Source organism: Python bivittatus, unplaced genomic scaffold, assembly GCF_059951505.1.
Source record: "Python bivittatus isolate LINGU-HERP-01145 unplaced genomic scaffold, Pbiv_v1 ctg000310_np1212, whole genome shotgun sequence".
NCBI classification, from domain to species: Eukaryota; Metazoa; Chordata; class Lepidosauria; order Squamata; family Pythonidae; genus Python; species Python bivittatus.
The window spans coordinates 1,249,978-1,262,055 of NW_028277054.1; the positions used below are offsets into that span (position 1 = coordinate 1,249,978).

The 12,078-nt window shown below is 49.8% G+C and overlaps 1 protein-coding gene across 1 annotated transcript; it reads right to left on the reverse strand.

Moving 5' to 3' along the window:
• Nucleotides 1-1,465: 1,465 nt before the first annotated feature.
• Nucleotides 1,466-10,857, reverse strand: ADAD2 (adenosine deaminase domain containing 2). The gene is made up of 9 exons (XM_088140161.1): nt 10,705-10,857; nt 8,971-9,078; nt 7,615-7,740; nt 6,288-6,438; nt 5,459-5,623; nt 4,232-4,446; nt 3,024-3,258; nt 2,041-2,173; nt 1,466-1,614 (listed from the first exon to the last, which is right to left on the reverse strand). The coding sequence occupies exons 1-9, from the start codon at nt 10,841-10,843 to the stop codon at nt 1,504-1,506; spliced, it is 1,383 nt and encodes a 460-aa protein (XP_087996287.1). The 5' UTR covers nt 10,844-10,857; the 3' UTR covers nt 1,466-1,503.
• Nucleotides 10,858-12,078: the final 1,221 nt, after the last annotated feature.

The following is a 12,078-nucleotide window of genomic DNA, read 5'->3' on the forward strand; positions in this document are numbered from 1 at the left end:
TTGTCTTACTACTCCTGCTTCTGAATCTCCCAAAGTTGAGCTCCTTCCGCCAAGCTGGCTTTGTTTTCCTCTTGAATTCTCACAATTCTGCTCCCAAGTTTAACCTTTTGTGCTATCTCCCCTGGATTGGCCCTGATTCCAGACCTCCACACCCCTCAGACTACCCCTAGCATCTGTAAGGGAAGAAGGGGTTGAACATATCCACACATCTTGCTGAGACCAGTTTGCTTAATGACGGTTTATTGAATAAAACACAACTGATAGGGTCTCACAGTGTATCAAGCCGAACCCAAACAAACCACATTAAGGCCTAGCATGACATTAAACAAGGTCACTGTGCTGGGTAGCATTTTGGAGCAAGATGCACTTGTCCAGAACACAAGCAGCTAAGAACGTCTAATGCCAGCGCTTCCCAAGTTGGATGGTGGCAGCAAAGTTTGCTCTACAAAAGCAGCAGCCGAGCAAACGCATTTCCAAACGAGCATCAATAACATTTATCTAAGAAAAATCTGCACGCATCCTGCAATTTCCCCTCAAAACCAAGGACAGTGCTGAAAATTAAAAATGGGGACGACAATGAAAGTAATTACACTGTAGTTTGTTTTAAAATAACCCTGCTTGCTTATCTAGATCCTAATGTTAACTCTGAAAGAAAAGAAGTTTCTCATCTGCAGAGGTAATATATATTTTTCATAACTTAGATAAAAAAAACAAATTCCACCATCAACATCGTTCAAAGGTTTGCTTTTTAGAAGTATCTGGATTTTTTAAAAGGCCAGTACAGGAAATTACTCACGCTGTTTTGTTCTCACATATTTGTGCATCTTTTTCACTTGTTAACTGCCACACTGGGGCAAAATGTAAGAGATTAACTCTGGGGTGTTGGTGGAAGGCCTGGGATTACACAGTTCTGCCTCACCAGCACAGTCTGGAACCTCTCATTTATCTTATTTTAACATTATGCCTGAAACTAAAACTGTAGTCCACAGTACTTAACAGTTAACCGTACTTACTTGTGGAAACTACCTAGTTTTACAAGTTGTGGGTTGAAACTTACTAATATCAACAATCACAGTTCAAATAAACACCACTGAAGGTTTGATGGTGCTGACAAACTGCAGTTAATCAAAACCAGACGTGAAAAAGACCTCAAGGCTATGTTGGGCGAGGGGGGAGAGAGTGGGGAGGGGGCAGATACCAAAGGCTCACTTGTTCCTCAGCATCCTTTAGCATTGCATTAAATGCAACTGGAGTGGATCTAACCAAAATCAATCTATGTAAGAAGTTTGAAAAGTCAGAACGATCAATACACATGAACGACACTCCTCCTTATTATTCCATAGAAAAGAACTGCTGTAAGAACAAGATAACAAAAAAATAGCATTTCATATATTTCTTGCCCAAAGAGCTTCCCTTATATGAGGGAAAGAAACAGAGGAGAAGCTCTGGCTTGTACTTGCTCATATCAATTTGCTTGGATGGTCTTCACCTGCCCAGGGCAATCTATCTGCAAAAGCCGTCCACCAGCTGCTTCTGAGGCCATTTGCTCAACTCTTGCACGCTCAGCTGGCCATACAGCTGGAGCTTCGCACTCTGATAGGCTGTGGCTTGAACCTGGGGCAGGAAAAGAGAAGCAAAATGTCTAGGACAGTGCTTCTCAAACTTGGCAACTTTAAGAGGTTTGGACTTCAATCCCAGAATTCCCCAGCCAGCATGCTAATGAACTTTAAGAGGTATGGACTTCATGCTGGCTGAGAAATTCTGGGTGTTGAAGTCCACATCTCTTAAAGTTGCTAAGGTTGAGAAACACTAGTCCAGGAGGAACGTTCAAGAGATACTCAACTGGGGGTCCACATTCCTTGACCCAAGATGCAGACCAAGGATCCATGCTGACAGGCTAGAACTGTACAGGCATTTGCTAAACCACAGCTTCTTGAATGAAGCCCCCCAAAGGTGAGATTGTACATACTATACATTACGCCATCATCAATAAATCCTGTTGTGATACCTGGGGGGTAGAGATTAGATTGAAAGGGTCACCTTAGCATCGTGGTACGTGGGTAGCAACATCAGGTCCTCCCTCTTCATCTCCTGAGCCACCTTCCTGAAGGACTTCAGCATGGCTGCCTTACAGAGCCGGCTAGGTCGGAACTGGCCTCCTGGATTTACGATGCTGAGGGAGAGATGGAGGACTTGAAGCCGATCTTTCAGCCAGAGAACAAACCCAATTCTCATTCCCTTTCTTTTCAAATCCTATTGACCATCGGATCAAGGCCATGGGGACAGGAACACTGGTTGGAGATAAAATTAGCAATACCTGGCCCACGTCCTTCAAAACAAGGTGCTGCAGAACTCAGAAGCTTGCAGACCTCAATCACCTCCCATATGGACTGTCTAAAACAGTGTTTCTCAATCTTGGCAATTTTAAGATGTGTGGACTTCAACTCCCAGAATTCCCCAGCCAGCCATGCTGGCTGGGGAATTCTGGGAGATGAAGTCCACACATCTTAAAATTGCCAAGGTTGAGAAACACTGGTCTAAAAAATGGCAGAAATGTAGCACTCTGGGAATCCAAACACCTCTCGTCATTTTTTTAACAAACTGCCCATATCCTAAGCGTTCAAGGGATTCCCTAGCACAAACATTTCCTGCAGAAACACACTGCTTACAAGAAGGGGTTTCTGTTTTGGCAGAATTTTGGAATAAGAGTTCACTTGCTTTCTTTCTGGGTTTTGCATAACGTGGGAACAGCATGATGGGTATGGAGGTATGCAGAATTTTAACAGCGGAGTATCAAAATAATACTGACAGCAGAGCGGCTTGAGCTCACGTAGCATGCTAAGCCAGAGTTTGCATTAACGCTAGTTTGTTGAAGGGTACAACAGATCCATCCTACACCATTGTAAAGAGCCGGAGCCAAGCCAATCGCACGACGTGTGAACCACCCAGCCAGCAAAGATTAGCCTCGGTACCCCTGCCCTCTGCCCACACCACATCCCCCAACCTCAGCGCCCGGCACTCACTCCCTTTCTGCCTTCCCAACGGCTCCTTTCACAAGTTCCAGCATCTCGTCTCCTCCGCACCAGTTCAGGCTCATCGAGTGGCATTCTGGCGGGGTGTCAAGAGAAGCCACGCGGGGACCCTCAAAGAGGTAGATCTTCTTGCAGCAATAAGGCTTGGGCAAGCCGTCCTCCGGCCCCAGCTGAAGGCGCTCGTTGATGATCCGATGGAGAACGGGGTGGTTCTGGTAAGGGTCAGCTGCAAACAGGCCATTCCAAAAGCAAGCGAGAGAGAAAACACGGGTGAGAGCAAGGCGGTCCGGGGGGCCGGGTATGTCAATACGGCGGCCACAACCGTGAGATCAAAGCCCCGCCCTGTTCTTACACATATCACTGCACACATTAAAAAAGGGTGGGGGTTTGTCAGCCTTCCCAGGTAGGCCAGACAGGAAACACAACCAGATGAGCTAATTCTACTTGATTGTAAAGCTGCATTAACAGAATCTTGTCAGTCTGAAAGTACAATTCTCCCGCCATCTCCTTTACAGCCCGAGAAATTAGGGAGGGTCTCTTCTGAGCCTCTTTCTCCCCCCATTATGCAGCTGTGGGCTATGCTGTCTCTTATCCGACTGTTCCCTCGGCAGCATCTCTCCACCCTGTCTCTCAAGGTCATTCCCACAGACCATGACAGGCTTCGGTTGCATAACTGTGACTGTCTTCTTTGACCCCCTCCCTGCAGACTCCTGTGTGATGTCAATGCAGAGGCTCTCGAGGCCAGCGCCAGCACGTTCAGGGTTCTGTCAAACCCACCCTTGGGGACTTGAGGGCTCCCCTCCCTGCCCAGGAAGAGCACCGGGCTACTAACTGCACTGCTCAAATCCCAGCTCGAGAGGACTGGAAAACAGCAAACTAAGCAGGGTTAGGGGTCCCTGCACTGTCCGGCCATTGGGTGTCCCCTAGAGCAAAGAGACACCCCCAAAGGAACAAACTTTAGAAGAATCACACACCATCCGGGATCTCTTTAAGGTTCTGTTTGCCTGCATAGATCCACGATATGGCAGTACTAGGGGAGGTCGGTCGAATCCATGTGCCAAAATCAAAGAGAAGCTCTTTGCCCTCCCCTGCCTTTGCCCCACAATCCTAGAACATGACACTCCAATTTGGAAATCCAGGAAGATGCCCTGATCCTGCAGAGATGCCTCAACAACCGCCACAATGTGAAACGTAATCACCTAGGACGATGCTGGTGATGTACACAGGGTGGAGGAAATGGCTGAGGAGGGCCCCCTGGACCCCCAGGACAGTCCAGCGGGTCAGCTTGTCACTGCCAGAGACACAGTAGACGTGGGTGGACAACGCGCTGGGGCAGCAATACGAGACAGGCTTGAGCACCCCTTTCACGCTCACGTGAAGATCAACAGAAGGATTTGAGTGCAGTACGGTGGTCCTGAAAGCAAGCAAACGCAGGGGGAACATCAGCTCAGCAGAGGAGAGGATGTGGGGAGAGGAATCGGGTGAAAGCATGCAAATCTTCTGCAACAGAAACGTCCTGACCCCAAAAGGGTCTATTCTGAGGTCACTGGAATGGTTCCAAACTCAAAACTGTCCATTCCAAGGATGCCTTTTGGAGCTGGGATTGCTCGAGAAAGACCCCAGGCAGAGCCACGAGTCACAGGATGCAACTGCCCTGATGAAGTAAAGCAGGTCTGAGATCTAAGTGGTGCAGAAATGGAGGAAGGCAGGGAATCCCATACAGGCCCCCCACCTCCCCCAAGCGCCAAGCTGGAAGGAAGGCAGAATACCAGGAATTCAAATTCAATATTATTTATTTATCTATCTACCCAATGTATAACTATCTTTTCTTTTCAGTGCAGGGAGCAGCCTTGCAAGTTGGAAGAAGCTTGGAAGAAATGATTATTCTACTCAGGGTTGTTGTTGTTTTTTTGGTCTGCACAAAGCCATGACGAAATTCCTTTCACGTACATCAGGCTGCTGACATACCACTTTGCCAGATGTTGGAAGTGAGTAGGAAAGGACAGTCCACGTTTGAAGATGTCCGTTTGGCTTCAGGGCATGTTTTCCAATCATTTAAGAAAACAGAATAACTCTGAGCACGTTGCAAGACGTGCCTCAAACTGCTCTTGCCTACATCAACGTTTCTCAAACTTGGCCAATTTAAGATGTGTGGACTTCAACTCCCAGAATTCCCCAGCCAGCAGGAATTCTGGGAGCTGAAGTCCACTCATCTTAAAGTGGCCAAGTCTGAGAAACGCTGGCCTACATTTGCCTCGTTTCAGTGAGAATCAAAGTCCTCGGGTTCAGTTTCCAACCTGTCTTCTAAAGACCGGAAGACGAGCTACGTTGCTCGTAGCACAGACACCCACGCCGATCTGATCCGACCCCCTTCTTCCAACCCTCACCTGTTCTAGGTCCTGCTCCAGCGTTCACACAACACTCACTGGAAGTTTTCCATCGCTCCACTGGGTGTTTGGCTCAGGTAGAGGTGCAGGTAGTAGTTTGGCTTCAGTCTCAGGTGTCCCCCGTCTTCGGCCCAGCAAAAGATGCACTTCTCGACAGCTGTGGGATCCTGGCTACAGCACATCAGCAGCTGTTTGTAGAGGTACCTGAGGATTCAGCAGATGTGGAGCCCAAGCAAAAGCAGAGCCGGTGGCCGTCTCAGCCAGAATCAAAGGGGGGGGGGAAATGGGAGTGAGCCCCGAATCGGGGTGCTGCAACTCAATGGGATGTCCTGAAAGCCAAGTCCAGCTTTCAGAACGCACCAAGGAACAAATGGAAGCAACAGCACTCCAGATGTCAAGATCTGACCTTCACGAGATTCCCTTCCTTTGCAACAAAACAGGGAATGTTAGTCTCAGTGAACAGGGTTAATTTCTGCCTAAGTTCAGAGCCCAAAAGCAGTCAGAGTCAGAATCAGTGGAACCAGCTTCCGTTCCTCTCGCCACCGCCAACCGCCAAGGCCTCAGACTATAACTCATGCTTACAATTTAAGCACGTTAGTTTGGAAACGACCTGCGACGTATCTTGAAAAATGCTGGTGCCTGTCCAACTCCAGCTGACAAGAGACACTTGAGCTGACTGAGAATCCTCCTCTCCGGTGAGGACACTACAACCACCTGACCATCCCTGCCATGAGCTAATCCTCATCAAAGACCCCACATCTCTCGGGGTGACCCCAGGCACCTCTCCAGGGGTGCATCTCAGCCTGGCTCCAGCTCCTTCTTCCTCAAATCCAGCTGTGCCTTTGGGGAGGGAGGCAGAGGGCCTTACCTCATCAGAGCTCTGCGGGCCACCACCAATCCGTGCAAGTCGTGGAGTTTCCGGCCATCAAACTCCATCCACCCCTCGTAGCAAACGTCTCCGGTTCCCAGGGAGACCAGCTCGTAAGTCTCCTTGTAGGGGCTCTGGCTGCTGGCAACCTCTTGAGAGAACAGAGAAGAAAATATGGGCTTGGTGGACTGGCTCAGGGTGGAGGAACCATTCGTAGGAATCACTGCAATGCGGAAGCTGCCTTTTGCCTGGCACTGGGGTGACCCTACGTTGGGGCTAACAATGGGGGACAAATCCAATCGCAATTCCTGCAGCTACACCCCGTTCTCGTAGCTTGTGCTTAAGAAGGGCCACAAGGATGCTGACCCACCTGAGGGTTCATCATCTCTGCAGCTTTTGCTGTCCTGTGACTGACCTGCATTTTTTAATTAACACCCGGAAGAGAGGTTGCTTGGACAAGCCAGCTCTTCCTACTCACTCTTGTGAGCTGTGAGATAACAAACTTTATCTTAATAGGAGAGCCAGCTAGGCTTAGTGGGGAAGGCCCCAGGCCAGAAAGCAGGAGACGGTGAGTTCTAGTCCTGCCTGAGGCATGAAAACTGGCTGGGTGACTTGGGGCCAGTCCCTCTCTCTCAGCCCAACCCACCTCACAGGGTTGTTGTTGTGGGGAAAATAGGAGGAGGAAGGAGTATTAGGTATGTTCGCCACTTTGAGTTATTTGTCAAAATAATAACGGTGGGATAACAAATCTAAAAAAACAAACCTCCAGCTCTAAACCCCAATCAGCTCATTATTTCCTTCTTTTGCCTTAGCAGGCCCCCAATACCTGCAAGACGCTTAATCCTCATTCATACGTCACTTTCCCTTGCTAATGTCTAAACGGAGCAATTCTGGGGATTAGGAAGGACTATAAAACTTGCCCAGCGAAAGCAACGCCTTTGTGAGGCATGTCCGTGGACTTCCCGCCTCACCGCAACCCAGACCCACCCTGGTGCACTGAAGGGGTGAATCTCCGACGCTGTTAAGTATGGGGACCATTTTAACAAATCTTTATTCATTGTAAGAGTCCAGGTATCTTCTCATGTTCACCTATTTTGATATCTGGCCCACAACTGCGCTAGCTGACAACCTACCGGGGCCACCACACGCCTCTGCTTCACATGGTCACCAGCAGTGGCACGTGGCCTCAGAACCTGGAGGGCCACGATTAATGGAGCCTCCCTGCCTTCCTCTAACCCCCTTTCGAGACAGCTGTGCTAAGCCTTTGGACAAGCTGGAAACGAAGACCCCAGACAGGCAACTCCTCCAGCGCCAGAAAGGGGCTCACCTCGCTCCAGGATGAACGCAGCCACGCTGCTCAGGCAACCCCGGTAGGCCAGCTCTCCCCCCAGAAGCATTTCACAGATGTCACTGGTGATCGCAGCGCATCGCTCTTGATGGAGGAGCGGCTTCTCTGGGGAGACAAGAAGACGGCTGCACCTAGGATAAGTCTGGAGGTCTGCTCCTTCCGCAGTGTAGGAGGATCTCTTGCCCTTGCGTGAAGACCCCCAAGACCAGGCCCAGCGTGGAGATCAAGTACTTGATCAAGCACGGACTGGAGATCAAGCAGGCTTTGAAAGCAGGAGGAGCGCTACAGGAACTTGAAAAAGATTTTGCAAAGCTTCTAAAAGAAGAACAACTCAAGAGGCCGCTTGCAATCAAAGGCACAAAGAATTTAGGACACTGTAGGAGGAGAGCCGCATTAGTCCACGGGGCAACAACTCAGCAGCCTGGTAGCACCTTTTCCGACTAACAAATGTTATTAAAAGGCAGAAGCTTTCGTGACATTTAAAAAGCTAATGCCTTTTAATAAAACTCGTTAGCCCGAAAAGGCACTACCAGGCTCCTCCTGATTTTATGAAACTTAGGAGTATATGACAAGGATACAGATGATGTGAAGAAAGAAGCCCGTTCCCAAATCTTCATTCTTACCAAAATGCAGAGACTTTACCAACGGAGTCTGGTATGACACCAAGCCTATGAGACACCAAAGAAATACGCTCACAGTGATGCAAAAGTGAGAGCCGCCCTCTTTTAAATCAGTTTTGCAAAATTTCTGCACCCCCGGACAAGAGCGCTATTCTCACAGCTCGGGTTTGGAGAGGAAATGCTGCTGTCCTCTTGACTTTGGAGGCAGAAGTCACCTTCAGAATCTTCCTTCCCGGCCAAAGGTTGACCTGAGGAGATACAAGGTGATAAGAATGTTTCTAGACATGTGCAGAGTGCTGTCCCTTGGGAACAAGGAATCCACAAAAATGGACATGCAGGACTCCAATCCAGACAAGAGAGTCATGAGGCAACCAAGACCAGCCCTGGAGGAGTGACCATCTGAAGCCTCAGAACGCCACCCTGTGCCAGCATTCTCCTCTCAACTCTTCATTTCATTTCATTTCATTTCATTTCAATCCCCAAAGCTCCTAGCCGCTAACCATCTCAACATAACATAAAAACATCCCAAAAGGGAGGGGTGGGAGTTTCCTCTAATATGCAGAAAACCAAAACAGAATTGAAATGTAAAGCTCTGTAAAATATAAAAGGCAAATAAAATGTAAAACTTGGCAGGGGGAGTTCTACTGTTACGGTGAGGGAGCCAAAGTCTAGCGCTCAAAACACACAAACCCCCCCCCCACTTTACAGTTCCTGCGAGACTCACTTTTCTCTTCCTGCTTCTCCCCAGCACCCTGGGTTGGCCGGTCCCATCCGTCCAGCAGCAGCTTCTTAAAAGAGGCAGAGGGTGGGAAGGGAGCTGCAGCTGGAAAATTGGGGGTGGGGGGAAGGAAGAGGTACAAGGACAGAAAAGCAAAATGTGGACCTGGACCTCAAGGCACGTCCCAGCCATTCACCCTTGGCCCCCCGGAAGGGGAGCGGATCACGAACCCACGTCTAAGTCCGCGGTCCACCGCGGTTGCAAAAATGGCAAATTAAATTTTAGGTTGCACCCACAGAAATGGAGTTTTAGAATCATGGAAGTCATGGTTCCGTTTTGGTTTGTACTGGTCGGACCCCACCTTGAGTACTATGCGAGTTCTGGACCCTTTAGGAAAGATTCAGACAAACTGGAGCCCAGTCGCAGAAGAACCCCAAGGATGATCAGAGGAGGAGAAACGTTAAGACCTAAGGTGGTGGAAAATTCATCCATCGGGGAAAGGAATATTCCGGTCAGCCCTTTGAGGGAGACCAGACTAGGAAACCAAAGTCATGCAGACTAATACTACTTTCATTATAAGGTTTTACTGAAAGAATCTGGCATGTCTGAATATGCTCCCCCCCGCAATCTTCATGAGAACAAGGAAGGGTCTTGTCTGAGACGCTTTCTCAGATTACGGTTCTGGTCCAGATTCAGGTTTCTTTTATCTAACCGTTCTCTTGGTTGCGGCTCTTCCTCCTGTCCCCCAAGGTTATTCCTTCTGCCCATTGCAGTTCCTGGACCATGCTGAACCTCCTTGACTCTGTGGGGCTGTTCGATAAGTTTCCAGACATAAATCCTCCAAATTGGAATCAGTCGAAGAAGGTCCAGACATGGGGTTCTGGATAAAACATGCCTGTCTGGGGGCCAAACTACCCTCACAACATTTCAAACCATTCACCCTTTGGAGATTTACTCCCGGAAATGCCAAATCACCTCTGAACAACATGGACCAGGAGCTGTTGTTTCTCCACCTTGGCCCCTTTAAGCTGTGTGGACTTCAATTCCCAGAATTCTCCATGGCTGGCTGGGGCACAGCTTAAAGGGGCCAAGGTGGAGAAACACTGACCAAGAGGAAGCTTGACATGGTCTGGAGAGAAACCTAGTTCTGTTACCACCTCTGTGAAGTTTGCACCATCCTTATTTAGTCCTATGAAGAGAACTTCACAGGGATGAGATGTGATTGGAAGCTAGGAAAAATTTCTTCACGGTAAGTGTGATCTTTGCTGGACATGCTCCTGCACTGACTGGACAGTTATCTGTTGGGGGTGCCTTTGTGGGATTCCTGCCAGAGCCTCAATAGCACCACTCTTTGATTTCAAAACTCTGTGACATCTACGAAAACCCCAATCCGGTGCTTTTTCTCAGCAGACATGCTGCTATGTCCTGCCAGATCAATGTGCTCAGCACTCTTCCCCTTCTTCGTGTTCAATTTGATGCGCGTAGCTGAGCCTCGCACCGCTCACTACACACTTGCTACTGCGGAGTGCCATTTTTACCATCCCTTCTTTAAAAGTCAGTGTTTTAAGTAGCACTAAAAATTAAAGTCGCAGCTCCGTATGCCCGCAGCATGGCTGGCGTGAGCCAGGGGCACTGACTTCAAGCTTGCCACGCCGGTCTCTTTGCGCCCACAAGCTGCCCGCCCTCTGATCCCCCTCCGACCAGAGCCCCTTTTCACACAGCAGCGCCCACCTTTTCCTTCTGCACCCACAGGAGAAGCCGACTCTTCCGAAGCGCAGGGCTGAAGCCGGGCCCCCTTCCAAGGCAAGGGATTCTGCTTCTTCAAAAAGGATGGTGCAAGTTTCACTTTGGGGCAGTCTGCGCCTTCCATTCCTTTTCCGTCGAATTTCTTCTGGAAAGGTGGGAGACAAACACCAATTGTACCCTGTAGTCTCACTACGGATTAGCATGAAAGCCTTGCGAGGCTGGGTCAGCTCCTTCAAAAAACAAAGGGGAACGTGTCTTTTGGTGCGGCAGTCGTGTTCTTACCACGCTTTTACACACGCCGTCCTTAAAGGCCCATTCTTGTAAGGCTTCCTTATTCTTGCTCAGGATTTACTACTTATCCCCCTCGCTGCAGACTGTTTCACCATTTTCCTAGGCCAGTGTTTCTCAACCTTGGCAACTTTAAGATATGTGGACTTCAACTCCCAGAATTCCCCAGCCAGCCATGCTGGCTGGGGAATTCTGGGAGTTGAAGTCCACATATCTTAAAGTTGCCAAGGTTGAGAAACACTGGCCTAGGCCAACCTGTTTTACGTTGCAATCCTGTTCCAAATCGATTCCTCCAAATTCAGCAGAACTCCCAGGCAAAGTTGCTGATCGTCTCAACAGTTTATTCCCCTTTTCGGAGGCCGGGGAAGTCCCACCCAGCCACGGACGGAGGAGGGAGGTCAGTCTGGTCTTCCTCCTGCATTATGGCCAAATCCCACCCTTTGCCGAGGACCAGTTCAGTGCTCGGAGTGGCTTTTCAGCAGGCTCAGGGCCGAATTACCGCAGCGTGACTGCAAAGCAACGGTCATTAGCTCGTTACCAAGAAGACGGATACGGGGCCTCTCCCAAGATGGCACCCACCCTAGTTAAAAGAAAAAATTGCACTTCCCACCCCTAAAAAATGGTCTATTGGGATTGGGCCCCGCTTTCAGCCTTAAATGGGCCGTGCCCTGCTGAAAATATTTCCGCTTCAGCCCCCCAAGCCCACCACTGCCTTCACCCCCAGGCCCCAGTGACCTTAGCCTGGGCCCCCAAACTCTGCCTCCCCCTAAACCCAGACACCCATTTCCACCCCTCCCACCAAAGCCCTCCCTCAGCCTTTCCTCCCCCAAAGCAGCCCCCACCCCCAACTCGAGGATCCTCCCCCCATCTCTGCCCTTTGAATTATACAGGGGGCACCACGTGGCGACGGATGGGCCTTTGGGGGACCCCAAAACCAGCCCGGGGGGGCAGGAGGGAACTTGCGGCTCAGGTGCAGAGGGGGGAGGGCGCCTGGGGGGCAGAAGGGAGGCGCCGGGGGGGGGAGGCAGAGCTGCCACCGACCCTGCAGCGCGTGCAGAGGGCGCCGGGTTG